The sequence below is a fragment of the Onychomys torridus genome, chromosome 5 (genome assembly GCF_903995425.1).
Source record: "Onychomys torridus chromosome 5, mOncTor1.1, whole genome shotgun sequence".
NCBI classification, from domain to species: Eukaryota; Metazoa; Chordata; class Mammalia; order Rodentia; family Cricetidae; genus Onychomys; species Onychomys torridus.
In genome coordinates this window covers 33,037,805-33,065,776 of record NC_050447.1, presented here as the reverse complement: position 1 = coordinate 33,065,776, position 27,972 = coordinate 33,037,805, and the positions used below count along the sequence as shown (strand labels likewise).

Here is a 27,972-nt window from a genome sequence, read left to right as displayed (position 1 = left end):
TGTTAAGTCATTAGTGTGCGATTTCTCCAACTTCTTTATGTGTGCATTTAGTGCTATGAATTTCCTCTTAGTACTGCTTTCATACTGTCCCATAAGTTTTGGTATGTTGTACTTTCATTTTCATTCAATTCTAGGAAATCTTTAATTTCTTTCTTTATTTCTTCTTTGACCCATTGGTGCTTCAGTTGGGCATCATTCAGTTTCCATGAGACTGTAGACTTTCTATAGTTTTTGTTGTTGTTTAAATCTAACTTTAGGGTATGGTGGTCTGGTAAAATACAGGAGGTTATTCCAACATTTTTGTATCTGTTGAGATTTGCTTTGTGACCGAGCATGTGGTCAATTTTTGAGAAAGTTCCATGGGGTGCTGAGAAAAAGGTATATTCTTCTGTGTTAGCGCAGAGTGTTCTGTAGATTTGAATCATAACATCTGTTAGGTCTTTCATTTCTCTGTTAAGTTTCAGTCTGGTAGACCTGTCCATTGTTGTGAGTGGGGTGTTGAAGTCTCCCACTACTAATGTGTTGTGATCGATGTGCGATTTAAGTTTTAGAAGTGTTTCTTTTACAAATGTAGGTGCCTTTGTATTTGGGGCATAGATGTTCAGAATTGAGACTTCATCTTGTTGGATTTTCCCTGTGATAAATATGTAGTGACATTCCCGATTTCTTTTGATTGATTTTAGTTTGAAGTCTATTTTATTAGATATTAGAATAGCTACACCAGCTTGTTTCTTAAGTCCATTTGATTGGAAAGCCCTTTTCCAGCCTTTTACTCTGAGGTAGTATCTGTCTTTGAAGTTTAGGTGTGTTTCTTGTATGCAGCAGAAGGATAGATCCTGTTTTCTTACCCATTCTGTTAGCCTATGTCTTTTTATAGGTGAATTGAGACCATTGATATTGATGAATATTAATGACCAGTGACTGTTAATTCCTGTTATTTTCTGGTGGTAGTGTTGTGTTTCCCTTCTTTGGTATTTGTTGGTGTGGGATTATCTATAGCCTGAGTTTTCATGGGTATGTTTAATTTAGGTTGGATTTTTTTCCTTCTAGTGTTTTCTGTAGAGCTGGATTTGTGGATGGGTATTGTTTAAATCTGGTTTTATCATGGAATATTTTGTTTACTCTGTCTATGGTGATTGAGAGTTTTGCTGGGTATAATAGTCTGGGTTGGCATCCATGGTCTCTTAGTGTCTGCATAACATTTGTTCAGGACCTTCTAGCTTTCAACTCCATTGAGAAGTCTGGTGTTATTTTGATGGGTCTGCCTTTATATGTTACTTGACCTTTTTTCTTTTCAGCTCTTAACATTTTCTTCTGTACATTTAGTGGTTTGATTATTATGTGGCAAGGGGATTTTTTTTTTATCCAGCCTATTTGGTGTTCTGTAAGCTTCTTGTATCTTCATAGGTATTTCTTTCTTTAGGTTAGGCAAGTTTTCTTCTATGATTTTGTTGAATATATTTTCTGTGCCTTTGAGTTTGTATTCTTCTCCTTCTTCTATCCCTATTATTCTTAGGTTTGGTGTTTTCATGGTGTCCCAAATTTCCTGGATGTTTTGTGTTAAGACATTTTTTACTTTAGTGTTTTCTTTGACTGACGAATCTATTTTCTCTATTGTGTCTTCAACATCAGATATTCTCTGTTCTATCTCTTGCATTCTGTTGGTTATACTTGCATCTCTAGTTCCTGCTTGTTTAGTCAGATTTTCTATTTCCAGCATTCCCTCAGTTTGTGTCTTCTTTGTTTTTTTCTGTTGTTTGTTGTTGTTGGGTTTTTGTTTTGTTTTGTTTTGTTTTTCGGTTTTTTTGTTGTTGTTGTTTTGCTTTTGGTTTTTGGAGGCAGGGTTTCTCTGTGTAGCTTTGAGCCTTTCCTGGAACTCACTCAGTAGTCCAGGCTGGCCTCGAACTCACAGAAATCTGCCTAGCTCTGCCTCCCGAGTGCTGGGATTAAAGGTGTGCACCACCACCACCTGGCTTCTTCCATTTCTTTAAGGGAATTTTTCATTTTCTCTTTAAGGGAGTTTTCATTTCCTCTTTAAGGGAATTTTTCATTTCCTCTTTAAGAGCCTCTATCATCTCCTTAAAGTCATTTTTAGGATTGATTTCTTCTGCCTTTTCTGATTTGGTATGTTCAGGTCTTGCAGGTGTAGAACCACCAGGTTCTGATGGTGTCATATAAGTCTTTATGTTGTTGCCTGTATTTTTGCACTGGCATCTACTCATCTCTTCTTCTGCTCTGTGCAGGTGGTGTCTGTGTTTGAGGGTGCCTCTCTTGTTCCAATTGATAGTTTTGGTCCACTGGGAGTTCTTGGTCGAATTGAAGCTGTTGGGCTCTGTTTCTCCAGGAGCTGCTTAGTCTAATCTTAATTGGGAACAGCTGCTTAGTGGGTTCTGTCTCAGGGAGCAGCTGTTCCCAATTGGTGCAGGGTGGGCTTATGGCTCTGGTAGTTGTTGGTGTCGCATAGGATGGTTTTCTTGTCGAGGGGGCAAGGAAAGAGGCCGCTATCTGGTCCCTGGGGCTCCAATAGTTGTTCCCAGTCAGTAGAGGTTGGGCTTATGACTCTGGTGGTTGTCAGGTTCTCAGGTGCTGTTCCCAGTCAATTTAGGGTGGGCTGGTGATCTGGTTTGGTGGCTGGACGGCTCCTTCTCTTGAATTCTTGGGTCGTGATCTGCTCACTTGCGCCAACTCCTCAGCTGATCCTGTTTCCCAGTTTGGCATTTTTTTTTTCAAGACAGGGTTTCTCTGTGTAGCTTTGTGCCTTTCCTGGAACTCACTTGGTAGACCAGGCTGGCCTTGAACTCACAGAGATCCGCTTGGCTCTGTCTCCTGAGTGCTGGGATTAAAAGCGTGTGCCACCACCGCCCGGCTCCCAGTTTGGCATTTTTAAGAAGCTGAACATTCCTTTCTATATTATCTAGCACTCACACTCTTTGGTATTTATTTACATAAGTTGAAACTTTATGTCTATACAAAAACTGCACACAGATGTTTATAGAAAGTTTAATCATGGTTGCCAAACTTGGAAGCAACCAAGATGTTCTGAATACATAAATATATAAGTAAACCATGGTATATCCACATGGTATATGGAATACATTTAGCTATAAGAAGGAGTAACCAGAACATGTAAAGATATGGAAGAATCCTCTTTTCTTTGTAGTGCTCAGGTTGAACCTATGGTCTTATGCACACAAAGCAAGTGTTCTACTATCAGACTTATTCCCAACCCTTCGTTTGTTTGAGACAGGGTTGTATGTAGCCTAGGCTGGCCTTGAACTCCTGAGCCTCCTGCTACCACTTCCCAAATATTGAGATTATAAATATGTGCCACCATACTCAGCTGGATAGGGAATAATCTTAAGTATATATTGTTACATGAAAGACACCAGCCTGTTATATAGTGTGTGATTCCAACTTTGTAACATTCTGAAAAAGGCAACAGTGAAAGTATCAGTGGTTTATATATATATTTACTTATTTAGAACATTTTGTGTGCTTCCACGTTTTGTCAACTATGAATAAGATTTCTATAAACATCTGTGTGCAATATAGACATAAATTTTCAACTTATGTGAATAAATACCAAAGAGTGTGAGTGCTAGATAATATAGAAAGGAATGTTCAGAGTTGGAGATTTAGCTCAGTGGTAGAACGCTTGCCTAGCAAGCGCAAGGCCCTGGGTTCGATCCTCAGCTCAAAAAAAAGAAAGAAAGAAAAAAAGAAAAAAAGAAAGGAATGTTCATTGGTAGAGAAGGACATACTCTTTGCACTTGAGAGCCAAGGCAGGAAGATCACAAGTCTGATAGACCATTTTAGGCTGTATATTTAGCATAAGACCAGCTGGGCTATGAATAGTCAGGCCCTATATCAAGCAAGCAAGCAAGATTAGAGGCTGTTAGGAGTTTGGGGTAGGTGAGAAATAAATAGATGAGATCCAGACATTATTTATTTATTTTTAATCTTTATTTTTAATATATGGGTGTTTTGCCTGTACATTATGTGTGTGCAGTGCCCTCAGAGACCTAAAAGAGTGTTGGATACCCCTGGGACTGAAATTACAGATGGTTGTAAGCTGCCATATGGATTCTGGGAATTGAATTGAGTCCTCTGTAAGAGCAACCTGTAAGTACTCTTAACCCCTAAGCCATCTCTCCATTTCCTATTTACTTATTTTAAAGCACTGTTAAAACTCACAGAACTATGCAACACAGAGTTGAACCCTAATGTAAACTGTAGACTTCAGCTAAAAATGTATCAATATTAGTTAAATTATAACAGCTGTATCACACTGAAAGATTATTACTAATAAGGGAAGCTTGAGGATAGGGGATAAATGTAAGTGGAGAAGGGTATATGGGAATTCTGCATTTTATGTTCAAATTCTCTGTAAACCTAAAACTGTCCTAAAAATAAAGTCTTTTAATAAAGAATAATGAATTATTGATACATGCTAAAATATAGATAAACCTCCAAAATATGACAGACAGAAAACACATATTATTCCATTTATAGGAAATATCCAGGAAGAAACAAATTCACAAAGAGAGAAATCAGATTAGTGTGATTGCCAGTGGCTATGGAAAGTGGGAAATACAGAATGATGTCTTTCTTTCTTTTTTCTTTTTTGGTTTTTTTGAGACAGGGTTTCTCTGTGTAGTTTTGATGCCTGTCCTATAGACTAGACTGGCCTTGAACTCACAGAGATTCGCCTGGCTCTGCCTCCCGAGTGCTGGGATTAAAGGTGTGCACCATCACCACCCGGCCAGAGTGATTTTCTAATAGGCCAATGAAAACATTCTGAACTACATAGTGGAAATGGTTGTTGTCCTAGCTAGCACTAACTGTCAATTTAAAGACAGCCTCAGTTAAAAATTTGCCTAGATCAGATTTGCTTGTGGAAAATCTGTGGAGGACTTTATAGATTATTAATTGAAGTAGGAGGGCTCTAGGGAGGTTGTCCTTGGCTGATTAGAGGGGGCTGGAGAGATGGCTCAGCAGTTAAGAGCCCTGGCTGCTCTTCCAGAGGTCCTGAGTTCAATTCCCAGCAACCACATGGTGGCTAACAACCATCCATAGTGAAATCTGGCGCCCTCTTCTGGTCTGCAGGCAAACATGCAGACAGAACACTATATGCATAATAAATAAATAAATCTTTTTTTTTTTTTTAAAAGAAAGCTAATTAGAAAGCTGAGTAAGAAGCAAAAAGTGAGCCAGTAAGCAGTGTTCCTCCACAGCTCCTGCCTCCAGGTCCCTGCTTTGAGTTCCCTCAACAATTAATTGTGACCTGGAAGTAAAAGTAAAATAAACCCTTTCCTAAGTTGCATTTGGCCAGGGTATCTTTTTTGTTGTTTTTGTTTTTGTTTTTGTTTTTTTCTGAGACAGAGTTTCTCTGTAGCTTTGGAGCCTATTCTGGAACTCTCTTTGTAGACCTGGCTGGCCTCAAACTCACAGAGATCCACCTGCCTCTGCCTCCCGAGTGCTGGGATTACAGGCGTGCGCCACCACCGCTCAGCTGGCCAGGGTATCTTATCACAACAAAAAGCAAAGTAGAACAGTTATACAACTCTCCAAATGTACTAAAGGACCTTGACATATATACCTTAAAATGGTGAGTTTTATAGTATGTGAATATCTTTTTAAAGTACAAAAAATTGTCCTAACTTTGACTACAGTGTGTTGGTAACTTTATGATACATAATAATCTAATACCCTAAGATTCTTCTATTGTGAGAAAAGCTAAGGGCAATTAGTGATACTATCAATGACCTGCAGAATTTCTCATGGTTTTCACAGCAGCCTCATTTGAAGAGTAGACAAAAGGGCACCAGGATTATCATTCAATTAATAAACTGTCACAGAGGCAGGTATTCTTTTATGGTTTGCATGAGGTGTAGGCTGTAAGAACATGTGCATTTGGTTTTAACTCTCATAAAGTGTTAACTACAAATATATCAGAGAACTTATCAAACACTGTGTTATCATAGATATTAATAACCCTTGAATAGGGGTTGGAGAGATGGCTCAGTGGTTAAGAGCACTGACTACTCTTCCAGAGGACCCATGTTCTATTCCCAGCTTCCACATAGTAGCTCACATCAATTCTAGTGAATCTAATGCCTTCTGGCCTCCTCTGGCATCAGGCACACTTGTGGTGCACAGCCACACATGTGGTTCACAGACACACATGCATGCAAAGAATTCATAAACATCAAAATAAAATACATTTGAGGTACATGCCCCAATGGGCGAACACTAATTTTAATTGTAAAAACAAAACCTCAATTATCTCTCGCTAAAAAGTCTTGAAAACAGAAAGGAGAACAAGGGAGCTGCTGGGGGTAGGAAAGAGACCAAAGTGTGGCAGGCAAGGGGATGGGTGAGAGGAAGAAGTTCAGAGACAACGGATGCAAATGCCTTAACAAAGCCTATTAATTTCTCTTCTAACTTTTTAAACTAATAAAAAATGAAACTAAAGGGAAAAGAGAACCACTTACAGCCACACTTGGAAATTGAATTAATAACCTATCATAGAGCCTGTTTCTAATGACAATAAAAGCATTTCAAACAAATAAAGCTTTAAAAATGTCTTCAGGAATAAAAGTGAAAAGACCTCCCATTAGCATCAATTATGATAATAACCGCAATGGATTAGAACACACCAAATGTTCTTGAATCGATGATTCTGAGAAAGTAAAGCAGCCCTCATTAGTTACCTTTAAAGGGTGTTAATACATAAACTCACTTTTAAAACTGGGTGAAACAAACAAAAAAAAAATCAAACTTCCATCTTACCTTCCCTACACAACTGGTACCAAAATAGCAAAAGGTTGGTGTGGAGATTTTTGTCTTTATAGAATTATTGCAGCTAGTAAAGAACAATGGAATTTCTGTAATGCCTAATGAATCAATGGACCTTGGCAATCATGTTCAATGGCTACCCAAAATATAAAGAACATTAGGCACTGCATACTTTCTTATAGAAGTATACAGTGTTATCCATGAAGCAGTTGTGTGAAAAAAGCACACACATATCAAACTTGAAGCTGATTAAGTCTCATATAACCAATAATTAGGCAATGCAGGAAATAAGGAAAAAAGTGACAGACATCTTAGGGATAATATAGCAAGAAAATCCAGATGGTAATGGACTCTTCAAAACAAATGATGTAAGTTTCCTCAAATATGATGAAAATTCAAGGAAAAAGTGGGGGAATATTTAGATAAAATTTACAACATATATGAGCAAACTGGCATATGCACTGTATATATTTTTTTAAAAAATATGTCCCAATGGAAAAAATGATAATGCTGGTTGAATACTTGATATTAGGGGAGTTATTATATCTAGCCATGGTGGCACATGCCTTTAATATCAGCACTCTGGAGACAGAGGCAGATGGAGCTCTATAAGTTCAAAACCAGTCTGGTCTGCACAGTGAGGTCTAGGCAGGCCAAGGCTACATGAATGAGACCTTGCCTCAACCTGCACCCTCCTCCACAGAGAAGTTACTATTGGGGCTGGAGATACAACCCAGTGGTAAAGTGCCTAGCATGTATAAGGCTCTGGATTCAATCATCCTAAACAACACACACACACACACACACACACACACACACACACACACAAGTTACTGCTATACTTAAAGTACAATGTATTAGAAGTTGTACTTGAGATACTATATTAGATAAGATCATGGGAGTGGCCCAGAAAGAAATGTATTCCAGAGAAAATGTAACAATACTGTTACATTTAAAAATATTTTATAGGCAATTAAAAATGAACAGAACATGGGTTGGGGATTTAGCTCAATAGTAGAGCGCTTGCCTAGCAAGCGCAAGGCCCTGGGTTTGATCCTCAGCTCAAAAAAAGAAAAAAATTTTAAAAATGAACAGAACAAGGTAGGCAGAGGTGGTGCATGCATGTCCTCAATCCTAGCACTTGGGAGGCAGAAGCAGGTGGATCTCTGTGAGTTCAAAGCCAGACTGGTCTACAGAGGGAGTTCCAGGACATCCAGCATTATACAGAGAAACCCTGTCTCAAAAAAAAAAAAAAAAAAAAAAGAGGAAGAGAAGGAGAAGAAGAAGAAAAGAAGGAGGAGGATGGGGAGGAGGAGAACATTTTAAAATAAAATAAGGGCTGGAGAGATGGCTCAAAGGTTAAGAGCATTGACTGCTCTTCCAGAGGTCCCGAGTTCAGTTCCCAGCAACCACATAGTGGCTCACAGCCATCTATAATGAGATCTGGCACCTTCTACTGGAGTGCAGACATACATGCAGGCAGAGCACTGTATACATAATAAATAAATACATCTTAAAAAAAAAAACAAAATTAATTATGGTCTAGGAAGACAGCTCAGTTTATAAAATTCTTGCTACATAAGTATGAGGACTGGAGTTTGAATCCTGGGTACCCACATAAATGTTGGGCAGATGTGGTGCTCTACTTGCAATTCTAGCGCTGGAAAGGCAGAAACAGGTCATCCCAGGAGGGAGTGATTTAGATAGACTAGTCCATTTCATTAGATCTGGGTTCAATGGAGAGACACACTACCTCAATGTGGAGGAAAATCTAGGAAGATTTCTGATGTTATCCTCGAGTCTCCACAGAAATGTTCACATACCATACAGACATGAAACAAAGAAGTTGCTGCTAAATATTTTAGAGTGAATATTTGGTTATTTAAAGAGTTCTTTTCTTTGAAAATACATGACAAGATATTTATAGATAAAATTATATATCTAGGATTTGCTTTGAGATAATTAGTGCAGAGGTTTAGAAGTAGGATGATGGGTAAGGTATGAGAGAAAAAGGATTGACTATGAATTGATAACTGTCGAGGTAAAGTGACAGGAGTTCATTATTCTGTTATCTCTACTCTTGTATACATTGGGAAATAGTCATGTAAAAATCATAAATTGCATAGCATAATCACATGACTTTAATCCCAACACTCAGGAGGCAGAGGCAGGTGTATCTCAGTGAGTTTAAAGCCAGTCTGGTCTACATAGTGAATTCCTGGACAGCCAGAGCTACACAGTGAGACTCTGTCTCAAAAAAATACATAAATATAAAATAAAATAAAATGCTTATATATGTAGAGGATATTTCTGGAAATCTGTTAGTAGTAATTGTCCTTAGGAAAAGGAACCAGGCCTGTAAGACAGGGAGGCAAGGTAAAGACTTACTTTTTGTTTAATAATTATAATATCTAGTATTAGAAGCTTTTTTTGTTTGTTTGTTTGTTTTGTTGAGACAGGGTTTCTTTGTACTGGAATTAAAGGCGTGCATCATCACTACCTGGCTAACAGCCTTTTTAAAAAATACATAATTACTCTGCCATATAGTTATCATCAATAACACTTGCTCTAGTAGATTTTGCTTATGCTCTGTTCTTGACCCCATATCATACCATTCAGGTCCCATTTTATGTCTGTATTCTTCTCTATGGTCATAAAAAATTCTCACTTTCACTTATTTCCTCTCTCAAACATATCATTTCCTCCTCATTCTACCTCAATATGGTCTCCTTCCTCCCTACTTCCCTGAAACTCTCCTTGCCTAAATTATCAATGATGTACAAAGTTGTGTAATGTACAAAGGACCATTCTACAGACCTTTTATTTGATCTCTTATATATTTAAAATTTTTTAATTTGGCTAGGCTTGGTGGCACACACCATTAATCCCACCCAACACATGGGAGCCTGAGATGGATCCTTGTGAGTTTCGTGTCAGCTTAGTCTAAATAGTGAGGTCCTACCTCAAATACACCAATGTATGTATTTGTGTGTGTGAGTTTAAATGCCATATTGTTCTAGCTGGAGAACAGAACGGGTATATGCCTTCTCCCATAAATACTATTATCTTTCTTTCTTTCTTTCTCTTTTCTTTCCTTTTTTTTTTTTCCACACAGGGTTTCTCTGTGTAGCTTTGCACCTTTCCTGGAACTCATTCTGTAGCCCAGGCTGGCCTCGAACTAACAGATATCCACCTGCCTCTGCCTCCCGAGTGCTGGAATTAAAGGCGTGTGCCACCACCACCTGGCTTCCTTTCCTTCTTTCTATTTTTCTTTCTTCCTTTCTTTCTATTTTTCTTCCTTCCTTCCTTCCTTCCTTCCTTCCTTTCTTTCCTTCCTTTTCTTCCTTCCTTCCTTCTTTCTTTCCTTCCTTCCTTCCTTCCTTCCTTCCTGACCCCCCCCACCTCTTTCTTTCTTTCTGACTAGATCTTAAGTTTGTGGATTCAGTCAGTCCTTGTACCTCAGCCTCCCTAGTAGCTGGGATTACTGGCATGCACCACTATGCCTAGCTTTGTGCCTCTCCATCCTCAATATCAAGGTAAATCAATACTATAAAAATATTTTAATGGAGCCAAGTGGTGGTGGCACATGTCTTTAAATCCCAGCACTCGGGAGGCAGGGGCAGGCAGATCTCTGAGTTCGAGGCTAGCCTGGTCTACAAAGCAAGTTCCAGGGAAGGCACAAAGCTACACAGAGAAACCCTGTCTCGAAAACAAAAACAAAAAAATTTTAATGGAAGGGAAGAAATGGATGTATACCACGCCAATGAAGTTTATTATATCTGACTTGTAAAACAGGGGGTTTACAATAGTTTTGAAAAGAAAATACATGCTGTGCTGAGGATGTTGCCCAATTGGTAGAATGCTTGCCTATCATGCACTAGACTTGACTCCTCAGAACTGCATAAGACTGGGTAGAGTACAAGTTTGAGGCCAGCCTGGATCACCTGATAGCTTGTCTCATACAAACATATATATATATTTATATATATGAAAGGTCTGCATTATACATTAATCAAACTATTATCTTTGGCCACACAAAAATATTAGTATCTTCTTTATCATTCATGTAATATTTGACTTACCAGCATGCACTAATTTTTATAACTTAAAAACAATTCTTAAATTATTGATTAAAAATCCCAATATTTTCTTGTTTTATAAATGAAAAAGTAGAGGAAGCAGGAAAGAAGTATTTGTTATGGTTATAGCACAGGCTTTGGAATAAGTCTTGGATTAATAAACCCTGTCTGTACCACCAGCTCTGTGACTCTGGGCAAGAGTCTAATCTAACTTTATTGATTTGGAAAATGGGAACTATAATAGCATCTGCCTAGTAGGCTTGTTCTGGTAAGGCATTTAACACAATGAGTGGCAATAATGATACAATAAACGTATTAGGGAAGTAAGAGTTTAATAAGGAATACAGAATACCTTCCCAGCTTTCTTCCTTCTTAGACACTCAGAAAGTAACCTAAGTGAGTCAAACCCTGTCAGAGGCAGAGTTCAGCATCACTCAGTATTACCTTTAAGATGAAGGTAGGGCCAGGGCACTGAGCTAAATGACTGAGGATCGCTTAGTATTTCACATAAAGCCTCTCTGAGCTTTTAGAAGGGAACCTCCAGATTGACCAAAGAAAGGCTGTATGTAGTAGTTCTTGAGGTTCTTGAGAAAGGATGATGGAATGGGGGTGTCCTTTCCCAAGGCATCGCAACCCGGGCAAGTCCTCCTGGGCAGGCAGTTTAAGCGACTACCCAAACAAACGTGCCTTGTGCCTCCTCAACAGCGCCCACCACCACCGCTGCCCCCCAACACTGCCCTCCTCTCAACACTTCCTTCCCTCTGTCGAGTTCTGTCACTTGCCACAAGGTCCGCTCCTGCCTCTTAGCACTTCACCCTCTTTTCCTTCAGTTTCTCATCCTCTGCCTCAGACTATCCTGTTACTTCACGTTCGGCACCTCAGTGTAACCCTTCTGCCTCAGTTTCCTCCTTGGTCCTCTGTAGTTCCCTTGCCTCTACCTGGGGCTCCCAAGGATTCCACCAGGGTTTCCTCTCAGCCTCTGCCCCACGCTCCCGACCCACACCTCCCGGCGAGGCCCTACCGGGCTGCTCCAGGGTCAGCGCCCCCAGGCGGCGGAGGCCCTCCTCGTCCAGATCCCATTGCTCCGCCATTCGCGCCCGCCGCTCACCTGCCACGGCTCGCGAGACCGCCCCGCGCCCGCCAGACCACGCCCCCTCGCGCCAGGCCCCGCCCCGGCCCCGGCCTGGCCCCTCCCACTGGCCGAGGCCCTCAGTTCCCTGGGTGCCGTTAGAGGGCGGGTCTCGCGCCCGCCCGCCTGCCGCAGAAGTTAGGACTATGGTATGGAGCCCGTCCCCGAGAAGGGCGCCAAAGCCACCGAGGTGGCGAATCGGGGAGTTGGTGCCCGGCATGAGGGCCTCGGGGATCGGGAGCTGGCTCTGGGATGTGAGGGTCGGGGCGCGGCCCCCGTTTGGAAGAACCTGGGGAGGGTGCGGAGGAGGGAGCGGTTTAGGGATGAACTGCTTCCCCTACAGCACTGAGGATTTGAGGGGCGCCAGGTCTGAGGGGTGGAGGGGTGTGTCTCTCTGAAGCGGGGAGGCCTTTGTACCTTAAAGCCCATGTTCGTTCTAGACACTCGAGCAAGAAGGGAATGGCATTTAAAGGGGAAGACGTGACAGGTGTGGGGGCGGGGCGGATTTTGGAGGCCTGCTGGGAACTCCTGAAGGTCAGAGAACTTGGCTCTGAGGAGCTGAGTCCTGTCTTCAGGGCACTGAGGTTCAGTCGCTCTAATTAGATTTGGAAGAAGGCTGTATGGAAAGGAGATGCTCTTTGGGATGGAGTTGGGGTGACTAAAAAAAAAAACGGTCCTGCTTCCTGGAGTCGGAAAAAGAAACCGTTTTTCCTCAAGTACTATAGGTTTCCCAATGTGCTGATGACTGGAGGCCCTCCCTCCAGCAGAATAAGTCCCTGTGAACAGTCTTTGGGGGAAGAAAGCTCTGGGAAGAACAGCTACATTCCTAACTTTTACCAGGAAGCATCCCTCGAGAGCCCTCCGTGGGTGACGCGTGGAAGCAAAGACTTGAACCAAGGTCCTGTTCTTTAATAAGCAGAGCTCGGCCTCCTAGGAGCAGGTTTACTTTAGCGTCCAAGTGTGCCAAAATCGGCACACACACACACACACACACACACACACACACACACACACACGTCTCTGATGATAAAGAATGTGATTCTGACATTTGCAGGAAAATGGATGGAACTGGAGATAAAATTCCCTTGTGTATGTCTACTACATTTTCTTCATCCATCTGTTGATGGGCTTCTAATTTGGTTCCATATCTCGGCTATTATGAGTAGTGCAGTAATAAACATGGATATGCAACCATAGCTATTGCGTGCTTTATCGATGGATATTCTTTAGGTATGTAGTGGTTAATCTTCATGGCCAACCTGACCAGAGCTGGAATTACCTAAGAGGCACTTTTCTAGGTGTATCTATGAGACTATTTCTAGAGAAATTTAAACAAGGAAGGAAAAGCTGCTCTGAATGTGGCAGCACCATTTCATCATGGGCTATGGTAGCTGCCTGAATAAAAAGGAGGAAGGAACATCAGCATCCTTCTGCTTTCTGGTCTTCCCAGATGTGAAGAGTCCTAGCTTCATGCTTCTGCTCCCATGAACTCTGTCACACCTCTCTGCCCTGCTGGACTGAATGCTTTTAAACTGTGAGCCAAAACAAATCCTTAAGTTACTTTTACTATTATTATATGTATATGTGTGGGTGATGCATGCACATGCCATGGCACACATGAAGAGGTCAGAGGACAACTTTGTGGAGTCAGTTCTTTTCTTCCAGTTTGACATGGGTCTCAAGGATTAATAAACTCAGGTCACCAGGTTTGTACAGTAAGTGCCTTTACCCACAGAGCCATCTGATGGCCCCTTAAATTGCTTTATACAAATACAAAGTATTTTGTCACAGCATTGAGAAAAATAACCAATACAAGGTATATATCCATGAGTGGTATTAGTTGAGTGGTGTAATTGGATCATATGGTATTTCTGTGTTTAGTGTTTTAGAATCCTCCATACAGATTTCTGTAGTGGCAGCCCCAATTTAGCATTTGTTATTGGGGTTTTGTTGTTGTTGTTGTTGTAAAATTTAATTTTATCACTTTTTTTTTGTTTTTTTTGTTTTGTTTTGTTTTGTTTTTCTTCACGACAGAGTTTCTCTATGTAGTTTTGGTGGCTGTCCTGGATCTTGCTCTGTAGACCAGGCTGGCCTTGAACTCACAGAGATCTGCCTGGCTCTGCCTGGGATTAAAGGCATGCAGCAGTTTTATCACTTTTATTGTTTATGTGTATGTGCATATGTACATGACATGTGCGGGTGCCCTTGGAGGCCAGAAGAAGGTGCTTCATTCCCTAAAGCTGTAGTTACAGGTGGATGTGAGGTGCTCAACATGAGTACTAGGAATTGAACTGCAGCCCTCTGGAAGAGCAAAACATGTTTGGTCATTTGTTTGTTTTAGTTTTTTGAGACAGGGTTACTCTCTGCTGGGATTAAAAGTGTGTATCACCACCTCCTAGGAGAACAAGTGTTCTTAACCCTTGAGTCATCCCTTTAGCTCCAATTTGGTGTTGTTTTCATGAAGGATAGTCATTCTGACTCAGTGAGATGGACTTTTAGTACAGTTTTAATTAGGGTCTTAGGGTATTGAACACTTTCTCAAATAGTTACTGGCCATTTTACATTTTATCTCACCTTTTTTTTTTTTATTTTTATTTTTTTTTTGTATGTGGAGCTGAGGATCAAACCCAGGGCCTTGTGCTTGCTAGGCAAGCACTCTACCACTGAGCTAAATCCCCAACCCCTATCTCACCTTTTGAAGAACTGTCACTTCAGTTCTATTTATTAACCTGATGGCTTGTTTTTTAGGTGTTTGAATTTTGGAGTTTTTTTTTTTTTTAAGATTTTATGTATATATATTAAGCCAGATGTGGTGGCACAGGCCTTTGATCCCAGCTCTTGAGAGGCAGAGGCAGGCAGATATCTGAGTTTGAGGCAAGCCTGGTTTACATAGTGAGTTCTAGGCATGCAGGTAATGTACATATATTGTGCAAGCAAAACACATATCTTTTTTGTTGTTGTTTTGTTCATTGAGACAGAGTTTTTCTGCAGAACCCTGACTCTCACTATATAGCCCTGGCTAGCCCGGAACTCACAGAGATAAGATATAAGAAATCCACCTGCCTCTGCCTCCTGAGAACCGGAATTAAAGATGTACATCACCAGAAGGCTGATTTACTCTGTGTGTGTGTGTGTGTGTGTGTGTGTGTGTGTGTGTGTGTGTAGTTTTTCCAGATAGGGTTTCAGTGTGTGTGTGTGTGTGTGTGTGTGTGTGTGTGTGTGTGTGTGGTTTTTCCAGATAGGGTTTCAGTACTGGCTGTATAACAATCCTGGCTGTCCTGGCATCTGCTTTGTGGACTAGACTGGCCTCGAACTCACAGAGGTCCACCTGCCTCTGCCTCCCAAGTGCTAGAATTAAAGGCATGTGCCACCCCTGCCCAGCTGATTTACCATTTTAATAAGTATAATTCAATGATCTTATGTTTTCAGAGTTGTGCAACCACCACCACAAACAACTGTAGGTTGTTTTTATCTTTCTTAAAAACATTTATACCCACAGGGTTGGGGATTTAGCTCAGTGGTAGAGTGCTTGCCTAGCAAGCGCAAGGCCCGGGGTTTTATCCTCAGCTCCAAAAAAAAAAAAAAAAAAGAAAGAAACTTATACCCATTCTTAGTCTCCCAGCCCTAAATAACCATTAATCTACTTTATGTCTCTGTAAATTTGCCTTTTCTTCACATTATGTGCTTTGTTTTTCTTAGCATAACTTTCAAGGTCAATCCATGTTCCTTTTTAATTAATAACATTTCAGTGAGTCAGACCTGGAAGCACACATGTCTTTAATTCCAGCACTTGGGAGGCAGAAACAAGTGCATCTCTGAGTTCAAGGCCAGCCTGGTCTACATAGTAAGTCCCATGCCAGACAGGGTTCCAAAGGGAGACCCTGTCTTAAACAAACCTACCAAAATAGTTTCAATGTATGGATGATATATTCCACTTTGTTTATTCATTTACCAATTGATGGACAAATTCAACTAAACATAGATATAAAGATTTACTTTTAGGCTCTAGTTCTAGACTATGTGTCTATATGGCTGTCTTTATACCAATAGTACACTGCCTTAATCGATATTGGTGTGTAGTAAGTTTTCAAAATTGGAAGTATGAATCCTAAAATTTTGTTTTTCTTTCCAAAGATTGTTGTAGCTATCTTCTGGATCCTTTTCTATGGTAGCTGGGATTTTCATCAGAACTTTGTTAAATTTATAGGTTAGTTTGGAGAATATCACCATATTTTTAGACAAGGTCTTGCTGTGTAGCTCAGAGTAGCCTAGAACTAGCAATCTTCCTGCCTTAGCCTCTCAAATTCTAGGGTTATAGTTGTGGACCACCATGCTTAACTTGAGTATTGTCATCTCCATATTAAATTTATCAAGTGAACCTATTTTCCCATGTATTTGAGTATTTTAAATGTTTCTTTCAACAGGGGTTCATTAGGAGAGGGTTCATTAGTAAAATGTTTGTTGTGGAAGAATGAGGATATGAGTTCAAGCCTCAACACCACATAAAAAGCTACTGTCCTGTAATCCCAGCATTAGAGAGGAAGACAGAAGAATTGCTGGGACTCACTGGCTAGCCAGTCTAACTGAATCCAAGAACCCAGATTTAGTGAGAGATTAATCTCAAAATACAAGGTGGACAGCAATTGAAAAAGATGACCAAAGTCAACATCTGGCACATACATGCACATATACAAGCAGTGATTTAAACAGTGTTCTGATGTTTTCAGAATACAAGGATTATCATTCTTACATTTATTAATGAATGTTTGCTTCTTTTTATGATATTATAAACAGAATTGTTTCTTTTTCTCATTCTCATTCTCTCTCTCTCTCTCTCTCTCTCTCTCTCTCTCTCTGTGTGTGTGTGTGTGTGTGTGTGTGTGTGTGTGTGTACACACATGTAGTACACTCAAGTGATCAAGCCTGTGTGTGTGCATGCAGAGAGCAGAGGACAACATCAAATATTCTCCACTCTCATTGCCATGCTTATTCCTTTGAGACAGGATCTCTCAAGTATGTAGTTCAGTATGTAGTTGAAGTGGAGTTCCTCATTTGTCAGCTAGGCTGGCAGCCAGCAAATTCCTCAAGGATCTTCTTGTCTCCATAACCACTCAGTGCTGGGGTTACAGGTGAACATTGGGTCACACACATCTTTTACATGGATGTTGGGATCCAAATTCAGGTCCTCATGTTTCACAAACAGGTTTCACATACAGGTTTTCACTATGTAGCATAGTTGGCCTTGAGTTCAGTATGTAGCCCACATTGACCTCAGACTTATAGTGATCTTTCTGCCTCGGTCTTTTGAATGTTGAGATTACAGATGCATGAAACCCTGGCTGGCTTTTAAAATTGTTAATGTGTAAAATATATTTGGTTTTAAAAAAATTCTTCAGTCTTGCTGAGCTCATAAGTGTGTGTGTGTGTGTGTGTGTGTGTGAATTTCTTTGAATGTTGTGTTGCATTACCATGTCAGCAAATATAGTTTAATCCTTCTAGTTAGGAGGCTTTCAGGTTTTTTTGTTACATAACTCTCACCTTATCTTCCCTTTAGGAGGAGCCTGGCATGCCCCATGAATCAGCAGAGGATTTGTTTCATTTCAATGTTGGAGGCTGGCATTTCTCAGTTCCCAGAAGCAAACTTGCTCAGTTCCCAGACTCACTGCTGTGGAAAGAGGCTTCAGCCTTGACCTCTTCAGAAAACCAGAGGCTGTTCATTGACAGAGATGGTTCTACATTTAGGCATGTCCACTATTACCTCTACACTTCCAAGCTCTCCTTCTCCAGTTGTGCTGAACTGAACCTGCTCTATGAGCAAGCTCTGGGTTTGCAACTGATGCCTTTGCTTCAGGTAAGATGTGCTTCTCCTCCAAGAAATGTGAGGTTCCTTTCTTTCTTTCTTTTTGAGCTGAGGATCGAACCCAGGGCCTTGCACTTGCTAGGCAAGCACTCTACCACCTTGCTAAATCCCCAACCCGAGGTTTCTTTCTATATTGGTTTCCGAGGTAACCCTTTTAATGGACAAGTGTAATGAATGAGTTAAAACGAAGAACAATATCCTGGAATTACATGATGGTTTTTGTTTGTTCTTGAGATAAGGTCTCACTGTGTAGGCAGGGACCACCTTGACTTATGACCTCGAAGCCCCTGTCTGCCAAGTGCCACACAGCCAGCTCTTAACTGCACAGTGTTGGCAGAGGCTTTCATCTGACTCTGCTTTATTTATATCAGCAGCCACAAGGGACCTGAGATAGGAGTTAATGTTATTGAGAGGGTATCTTTGGCTCTTTCAAGTCTTATTTTAAACTGCTACTTATTTATGGTCTTTTTTTCTTTCTTTTTTGAGGTGCCGGAGACAAAACTGAGGCCTTCTGCATACTAGCCAAATATGCTACCACTAAGCCACATCTCCAACCCTTCAGGGTTTTTTGTTTTCTTGTTTTTTTGAGACAGGGATTCTTTGTGTAGCCCTGGCTGTCCTGGATCTCGCTCTGTAGACCAGGCTGACCTTGAACTCGCAGAGACCTTCCTGCTTCTGCCTCCTGAGTGCTGGGGCTAACCACCAGCCAGCTGGGATTTTTTTTTTAAATGTATGTTTCTTTTTTTTTTTTAAAAGATTTTATTTATTTATTTATTTATTTATTTATTTATATTTATTTATTTGTGAAGAGGGCGCCAGATCTCATTACAGATGGTTGTGAACCACCATGTGGTTGCTGAGAATTGAACTCAGAACCTCTGGAAGAGCAGTTGGTACTCTTAACCTCTGAGCCGTCTCTCCAGCCCAAATGTACGTTTCTTTAAGATAGTCTTACACTGTTGCCCATGCTGCCCTGGAAGAACTCATTTTGTATCTTAGGCTATCCTCAAACTCACAGCAATCCTCCGAAATGCTAGGATTATAGGTGTGGACTACCATACCTATAGTAGTCCTTGGGTTTTGTTTTGTTTTGCATTTATTGTTAGTGTGTGTGTGTGTGTGTGTGTGTGTGTGTGTGTGTGTGTGTGTGTGATGTGTGTATATGGGCATGTATGCCATAGTATGCATGTAGAAGACAGAACAACTCTGTGGAGTCATTTCTTTCCTTCCAGTCTTATGTGGGTTCCAGAGATGGAGCTCAGGTTGTCAGGCTTGTGTAGCAAGAGCCTTAACCAGTTCTGTCATCGCTCTCCATTTGTGACTCCAGCTACCCTTGAACTTGAAATACCTCCCAAGTACTGAGATTAACAGACTTGTGTTTTGAACTTTTAAAAGGAAAAAACTGTACACCTTCTAGGATTGACTATGTATACCATGTCTGAGAGTTAAAAACTGTAAGATTCATCAAGAGTGTTTCTTCTCACAGGCACAGTGGTACACATCTGTAATTGTAACTACTTAGAAGGCTGAAGTGGGATGATTTCTTGAGTGCATGAGTTTAAGACTAGCGTAGGCAACATATGGACAACTCATGTTTTAAGAGAGAGAAAAAAAGCTCATTGTGCCTATAAAGTACTCAATATTCACTTTGGCAAAGCTCTCCAATTTGCAGAATCTTTTCTTTGCCTTTGCTTTATTTTTCCAAGAGACTTTTTTTGTTTTGTTTTGAGACAGGGTCTCACAGCTCTGGCTCTTCTGGAACTCAATATATAGACTGGGCTGCAAGCTGGCCTCAAACTCAGAGATCTACCTGCCTTTGCTTCCTAAGCACTGGGACTAAAATCATGGGACACTAGGCCCAGCCCCAGAGCCTTTTACACTTTAAAATTCTTTTTGTTTGTTTTTTGTTATAAGATTTATTTATTTATTTATTTATTTTGTGTGTGTGTGTGTGTGTGTGTGTGTGTGTGTGTGTATGTATGTATGTACATTGTGTGTGTGCAGGTACCTTTGGAAGCCAGAAGAGGGGATCAGATCCGCTGGAACTGGAATTAGAGGTAGCTGTGAACAGCTACTGAGGATGCTGGCAACTGAACCTGGGTCCTCTGAAAGAGCAGCAAGTGTTCTAACTGCTGAGCCCAAGAGACTTCTTTTCATTTCTTTCTTTTTGTTTTTGTTTCTGTTTTTAAGCCAGTCTCGTTATACAGCTCACATTGGCCTGGAACTCACTATGTAGATAGCCAGATTTCAAACTGCGAGAGATTTGCCGGCCTCTACCTCTCAAGGGCTGGTGATTATTTATCTATTCTTTTTTAGTAATTTGGGACAGGGTCATATGGGGCTCAAGTTGGCCTAGAATATACTATGTAGCTAGTGGTGACCTTGAACTCCTGATGTCCCTGCTTCCACCTACTGCTGGGATTACAGGTATATACCATCAAACTTTTTTGTATTTTTATTTTTTTTTATTTTGAGAAAGGGTCTCAAGTAGTCTGTCCACACTGGCCTCAAACTAACTATACAGCATAAGAGGACCCTTAATTCCACCTTCTTGCCTCTGGTTCTCACATGTTGGAATTACAGGCTTGTGTCTCTATACAACCTGCTTCCTTTTAAAAAATTGTTTTGGTTTTATGATTTTTCACTTGTATGTGTGTATCTGTGTGTATACACATACATGGGTATGGATCCTCATGAAGGCTAGAAGCAGAAGCAGGCATTGGATTCCATGGAGCTGAGTTGTAAGTAATTGTGAGATACCCAACTTGGGTGTTGGGAACTGAACTCCGATCCTCTGCAAGAACAGCAAGCACTTTTACCACTGAGTAGGTCTCTCTAGCACCTTCCTTCCTTCCTTCCTTCCTTCCTTCCTTCCTTCCTTCCTTCCTTCCTTCCTTCCTTTCTTCCTTTTTGGGGGGATTGTGATTCAAGACAGGATTTCTCTGTGTAGCCCTGGCTGTCCTGGAACTCACTATGTAGAGCAGGCTGGCCTCTCTTAGAGATCTGCTGGCCTCTGCCTCCCTGAGTGCTGGGATTAAAAGCATCCACCACCACTGCCCAGCTGCACTTTTCCTTTCTTATTTTAAGAGCTTTAAATACCTTTTCTAGTCAGGCGGTGGTGGCGCACGCCTTTAATCCCAGCACTCGGGAGGCAGAGACAGGCGGATCTCTGTGAGTTCGAGGCCAGCCTAAGCTACAGAGTGAGTTCCAGGATAGGCTCCAAATCTACACAGAAAAACTCTGTCTTGAGAAACCAAAACAACAACAACAACAACAACAACAACAACAACAAAACTTTACTGATAAAGCATCAAAGTATGACAGAAAATGGAAACATTACTTTTTAGTTTTCTCCAAGCCATAGAGATCATTTCTGTGGTGGCTGTGCTTAGTTTATTTGGTAGTTTTTGAACAAGGATTTTTTTTAACCTGGAAAAACTAAATATTATGACTGTGAAGGAAATCTGGGCATGTTCCGTATCAATCCCACTGTCTGGACAAGGTGTTGTTTATTCCATTTCCATAAGGACTAGCCCATCAACTACAGTGCATCTCTGTACACCACTAATTATGCCTTCCCAATACCTCTTGAGAGAAAATTGACTTAGATTGTGCATGTATCTGGGTCAGAAGGAAGGAGACAATTTATTCTGTAGTGTATATGCTTATGGATGATCCTTGGTAAATAATCCAATGTTTTCTCCGAAGTTATACATTTAGAAATCCAAAACCCTTAGCACACTGCAGTGCAAATTGTAGTTCTCTTAATTTTTGTTCAAACTTCCCACTTGAATCTAAGTCTTTGTCGACTTCTTTAGGAGTGACATGCTAGAATTGCTTTCAAGTGGCTTTAAACTGTTAGATGGCCTGGTGTTAGGATTGTCTATGGCTGTATGCCAAGGCCTCTTTTTGTGTAGACAAGGAGTAACTTGTTCATTGCAGAAAGTCAAAGAGATCAAGGCAATGTTTTACAGGATAATTTAAAAGAATACAAGCTTCTTATATAAACAGTTTATTAAGCCCTTTAACCCCTTTGCTGTCCTCACTTCCTAAACTGAAAAAAAAATATCTGGGAATCAGCCTCGAAGTAGGAGGAACAACGCAGAGGCCAATGAATTGGCCTGATTCCAAACTTCCATGATGTGTGAGTAGCAGAATTTGAAGAATTATGTGGATCTGCCTCCCTAGAACAGACTGTGAAACAAGTGCTTATGCTTCGGAAATGGTGTTTTCAAAGAAATAAACATTTGGGCTGGCCCAGCCAAAGTGGTATTTATTCACTGAAGCAGAATGTAAATACAGCTGGGAACCAGCAGCCGCCTCCAGCAAGTCAACTGCCTCCCACATTTCCTCCATTTTTCTCACTAAGTCCGATCCAACCACTTAGAGGTTTGCCTAAATGAACAAACACTGCTTGGAGAGGATGAATTTTGTCAATTCTTAGTCTAAAGATTCTTCTTAAGCAGTCCCACTACAAACATTTAACTATGACTTAATGAGAGCATTCTGGGTTCCAGGCATCATTCCTATGGGCTTTAGGAAAAACAAAGAAATATACTGTGACCCATGAATGTGGGTGACATCTGTAATTATATGCCTCTTTTAAGAGGCGGGGTCTCACTGTGTTGCCTCACCTAGTCCTGCACTCCTGGATTCCACTGATCCTCTTGCCTCAACCTCCCAAGTCACTGGAGGACTATGGGTACATGCAGTAACATCTCGTTTCATAGGTATTATTCAAATTTTGTAGTAGACAAAATTTATAAAGTATAAAGAAATGAGTGAAACCAATTTGCTGATGTATTTTATATAACCCAGTATTTTCAAAAATTTAGTTTGAGGTACTTTTTACTTGTTTTGTTCCAGGTTTTCAATATCTGATATGTTTTTTATACTTAGCACATCTCAGATTTAGACTACTACAGTTCAAGAAGGCAGTGACTATCATACTGGACAGCACATATCTGAACTATTCCAAATTATTAGTGCTAATTACTAAAGAATTCTTCAGAATTAGCACCTAACAATAAAAATAGAGCTTGGCTCCTGCTAACCAAATGTCTTACTCACTCGAATGGTAGTATATATTGCTCAAGATAGTCTGTAACATGGTAGGCTTTGTTGAAAAACATGGTGTTGCACACCTATAATACCAGTACTTGGGAAGCTGAGACAGAAGGATCATAAGTTCAAGGCTAGCCTTGACTACATAGCAAGACCCTACCTCAAATAAATAAACAAATGTTTTAAAAGGACAAAAGAGAAGACAAGAAAAGTAGAATCAGAGAATGAGTCAACAAGCAGGATAAGACTGAAAGCTTCTGGAAGACAGTTGTCTGAGCTCATACTGATGCTCTGCTCTCTGTCCACCATTCCCTGCATACCTACTGCATTTACCTGCCCTTCTATATACCTAACCTGTACCTTCCTCCTCTAAAAGGTACACTTGAAGTCTCCAGTTCTAATCAGAACACTGAATGTGTTTGGACAGCCAACCACATGCCAGGTTCTGGAAATAAAAGAAATGAGCCATATCATAAGAGGGAGGGAGGGAGGGAAGGAGGGAAGAGAGAGAGAGAGACTAAATGGAAAAAGGCACAGATTGTAAGATTTTATACATATACAGGCTTGTCCCCCACATCTTCAGTACTTGAGATTAAACACAGGTTTTTGTCAATGTTAGGCAAGTGCCCTACCACTGAGCCATATCCCCAGCCCTGATTCTACCTACATGAAAGGACCATGTATTTTATGATTGTTTTTATGCATTTTCTGGATGTGGTATCTTATGCCTATAATCCCAGCACTTGGAGGCTAAGACAGAGAATTATTGTGAGTTCAAGGCTAATATTGGCCATAAACTGAGATCTCAAGAGAATAAAAAGAATGCATACATTAATTCATTCAATAGACAGTGATAATGGTTAAACAGCTATGCAAATCTACCAAAACCCAATGAGCTGTACCCTTTAAACTGGTATGCTTTAGCTGGGCCAGGTGGTACAGGCCTTTAACCCCAGCTGTTTGGAAAGCTGAGCAGGATGATCTAAAGTTCAAGACCAACTTGAGTAATTTAGCAAGATGATAGTGGGATTGGAGGTGAGGCTGGGGCTGCAGCTTAGTGTTAGAATGTTTGCCTAGAACATACAAGGCCTTGGGCTTCATCTCCAGTTTTCTTAAATGTGGGTTTTCTAGTTATGTATAATACAGTTGTGGGACCAGAGAAATGGGTCAGCAGTGCTTACTATGCTCTTGCACAGGACCCAAGTTCAGTTCCTAGCATCCACATACTTGCTCACAACCACCTGTGACTCCAGTTCCTGGGGATCTGACCCTTTCTTCTGGCCTCTACTGGTTCCTGCAGGCACACAATGCACATAAAATCATGCAGGAATACACATATACACATAAAATAATAAGTAAATAAACCTTTAAAGTTGCAAGGAAAAAAATCAATGGCTGCTGGCTTGACAGTATATCAGAGTCTGAAAACTATATATGTCATGGACTAAATCCCATCCACTCCTCTGTGTGTGTGTGTGTGTGTGTGTGTGTGTGTGTGTAGCCCATGAGCTAAGAATATTTTTTTACATTTTCATGATTGAAGAAAAAAGTCAAATTTCAATGCTCATTGGTAAAGTTTCATTGGAATACAGCCATGCTCATCTGTTTGTATATTGTTTTTGAAACTACAGAAGAGCTGAGTATTTGAATTGACAGAGACCATATGGCTAGCAAAGCCTAAAATATTTAGTATCTGGGCTCTCATGAGGGAGATTTACTCCTGGCCTAGATTTAATAGGGGCAAGGGAAGAAGCAGGAAGATTAGCTAAGAAGCACTGGCAGGACCCAGATGGTGGTTCTCAACCTTCCTAATACTGAAGCCCTTTAATACAGTTCCTCATGTTGTAGTGACTCTCAACTGTAAAGTTGTTTTTGTTGCTATTTTATAACTGTGATTTTGCTGCTGTTGTGAATTGTAATGTGTTTTCAGATGGTCTTAGGTGACCACTATGACAGGGTCATTCAACCCCCAAAGGGGTGGCAGGCAACCCAAAGGTTGAGAACCACTGCTCCAGATGAAAGATAATGATGGTTTGGTCTTGAGTGTTAATAGAAACAATTTAAATCCTAGCTATGTCTTGATGAGTTTGCTAATGAATGGGATGCAGGACGTGAAAGAATGGACAACTTACGTTTTCACCCTGAGCAACCAGATAAATGGTAAATTCTAAGCATGTGAACATTTAAAAGGCAGGGGTCACAAGTTAAGATTGACAAGGTCAAGCTGGAGAAACAGTGAAAAGGTAGTAAATCCAAGTGGAGAGAATGAGGGGTCACTGGATATACAGGTCTGGAATTCACGGGAACAGCTGGGACTAGAAATATAATCTGGGAGTCGTCAAAGCTGATATGTAAATCTTTGAACATGAAAGTTTTGGAATGTTATATATTACAAAAGTAATATAAAGTAATTATATAAAGTAATATAAAGTAGTTAATGCCAGTCTATGCATAACATCCTTAGGCTTCCTAAAACTTCATGTGGAGTTTGAGAAGCCCTCTTAAACATAACCTACTCTAAGCCTCTCACTTGCCATCAGACTGATTAGAAGTCACAGCTGCTACTAAAGATTGTGACATTTCCCTTCAGGGTCACTCACAATAGTTTAAGGTTCAATGCAGACTATTGGCTCACTTTTACATGCCCTTTGAAGTCCACTAAGGATTGAATATGGGGCTTCACTCATGCTGACACACGCACTACCACTAAACTACATCTTAGCCCAATTTTTCCTATTTCACTGCCTTCTGGGAACTTCAAAGTTTGAACCATAAGTTGTTCCAGTTTTCAGCAATCTGCTACCAGTAAGGAATCCAAATACACCTACATTCTTTGAGTTCAAGAGGAGCCAGGGAGATGTTTGTTGATCACACAAATGATGCCTTTAATAAAACAGGTCAGTGGCAGTCTCACATTTCCTATTACTTAAGATGTGAGACTGTTACATGAATCCTAATTGGTCTTATAATAAAAACGTAGAGCCATGTGTTGAGGTAAATGCTGAAAGATCAGAGAAACAAAGGAACAAGCCACAGCTACTTCTCACCTCGACAACTCCATGAGTCCTCTGACTGAATGCCTTTGAGTCCTTAGTCGAAAGGGTCTTGAGTTCCTGTCTCCTCACACCTTATATGCCTTTCTCTGCCCAACCATTTCACTTCTTGTCTCAACCTTCCTAGTGCTGGAATTAAAGGTGTGTGCTTCCCAAGTACTGGGATTAAAGGTGTGTGCTACCACTGTTTGGCTCTGTTTCTCTTTTAGACTGCATTAATCTTGTGTAGTCTAGGGTGTCCTTAAACTCACAGAGATCCAGACGGATCTCTGCCTCTGCCTCCAAGAGCTAGGATTAAAAGTATGTGCCACCACTGCCTGGCCTCTATGTTTAATCTAGTGGCTGGCTCTGTCCTCTGATCTTTGGGTAAATTTTATCTGTTAATGAGTGAAAACTCAGTATTACTATATGAGACAGACTACCCTATGATCTTGGAGAAGAATATATAAACAACAATGTGGTTTGTAGACAACAATGAATAAGTGGACAACTCAAGTGTAAAGCCCTTGAAATGGCTTCAAGGGTCCCCACAGACTGGTCCATCTGCTCATACTGGCTCATATCACAAATATATATACACAGCCATGTATGTATGTGTACACACACACACACACACACACACACACACACACACTGAAGTTCAATCATACCCCTAAGTATCCCCTATGCTTACTTTTGATGCCCCTGTACTCTTTTTTAATATTCCCCTTTTAAATTTTGTTATAAACGTAGCCTGTAGGAAGTAGAAAGCCTCGCCTGACATTTCCAAAGTTAAAGTTATTGTTGTTCTGTTCTTATAACAATGCTAATTCTGTTGGGATCATGTTTTTGTGTCTTTCTCCTTTTCTGGTTTATATTTTTTCATGCTTGCATTTCCAATGCTTTTCAAAGTATCTGGCATCTATAGATGTTTAATTAACATCTACTGGGAGATGAAGACGGACCCACCTCTATGGAGTGAGACTAGAACCAGCGGTAGAGAGACAAGTTTGAACTATTGAGAGTGTCCTTATTTGGCTTCTTCTGATGCACATCCTTTTGGCCTAACAGTCTTGCTCCCTTTTAGCATCAGGGCCGCACAGACACTCTTTGTCTTTACTCAGCTGTCAGGGATTGCCGCTTCCCTAAGCTCTTCTACCGCTATGTTCCTCACAATAGCCCATAAGAACATAAGGCATCTCCAAAACCCATTACTGTTTTGAAAATCTTGTTAAGTCCAAAAGCTCTGCCAGCAGGGTACATTTGTCAGCCATCTTTTAGCAACATACACGCCCCTGCACCATCAGTTTTACATTGCTTCTGATTTATTTTTCACTATTATCTAGGCCCAAAGCTATTAGCCTTCTGGATTCATGTATTTCCATAAAGAAATCCTCCCTTGGCCAGGCACAGGAGCATGTCTGTACTTCCCAACATGGGAGGCTGAGGCTGGAGGACTGCAGCAAGTTCAAGAACAGCCTGGGCTATATATAGCAAGACTTCGTTGAAATAAGAGACCTCCTTCCAGTAACTTCCCATGTCATAACACATGAAGAGTAAAATTCCAAAAAGTCATATTCAGGTAGATGAAAATAGACCTGAAGTCAGCCTACAGAAAACCAGCCATATGCTCTGTGACAACTTGAGTCAGTAAGGCCAAAGCCCCCTGGAAGCTAGGCTTCCTGGAGTGTTTTTTATTCATGCATTCTTTCAACAGAAAATGCACTGGTGCCCCATTTCTAGCAGAGAACAACACTAGCCAAGTCCTTGGGGTCTCAGGGAAGTTACACTATTGGAGAAGAGCTGACAGAGCATAAATAAGTAAGTAGGTAAGGGAGTTGGGGAATGTTTCTGTGGTTGCTTAAAGCATCCTAATGTCTTCCTGTGAGCAGAGGTCTTACATTTCTAGATATCAGAGCAAGGACTCACAGAGAGTTCAGGAAACAACCTCATTGAAGCTCCTGAGCCTACTTGCTTAGCTTGACCCCTTCGAATAACACATAGCACGTC

At 40.7% G+C, this 27,972-nt stretch overlaps 2 protein-coding genes across 5 annotated transcripts in view; one reads left to right on the top strand and one right to left on the bottom strand.

The window, feature by feature from the left end:
* Lrrc36 (leucine rich repeat containing 36) overlaps positions 1–11,981 on the bottom strand; it is a 70,408-nt gene extending 58,427 nt beyond the window's left edge. For 2 of the 3 annotated variants that reach the window (XM_036188170.1, XM_036188171.1), the window contains exon 1: positions 11,899–11,968. In XM_036188170.1, the coding sequence (XP_036044063.1) occupies positions 11,899–11,968 (70 nt within the window). Of the gene's footprint in view, positions 1–11,898 lie in introns of all 3 variants that reach the window. The other variant, XM_036188169.1, reaches the window with a different exon arrangement.
* A 102-nt stretch (positions 11,982–12,083) lies between these two features.
* Positions 12,084–27,972, top strand: part of Kctd19 (potassium channel tetramerization domain containing 19) — a 39,409-nt gene continuing 23,520 nt past the window's right edge. For both annotated transcript variants that reach the window (XM_036188066.1, XM_036188065.1), the window contains exons 1-2: positions 12,084–12,155; positions 17,561–17,857. In XM_036188066.1, coding sequence (XP_036043959.1) covers positions 12,153–12,155; positions 17,561–17,857 — 300 coding nt within the window. In that variant the 5' untranslated portion in view covers positions 12,084–12,152. The remainder of the gene's footprint in view (positions 12,156–17,560; positions 17,858–27,972) is intronic.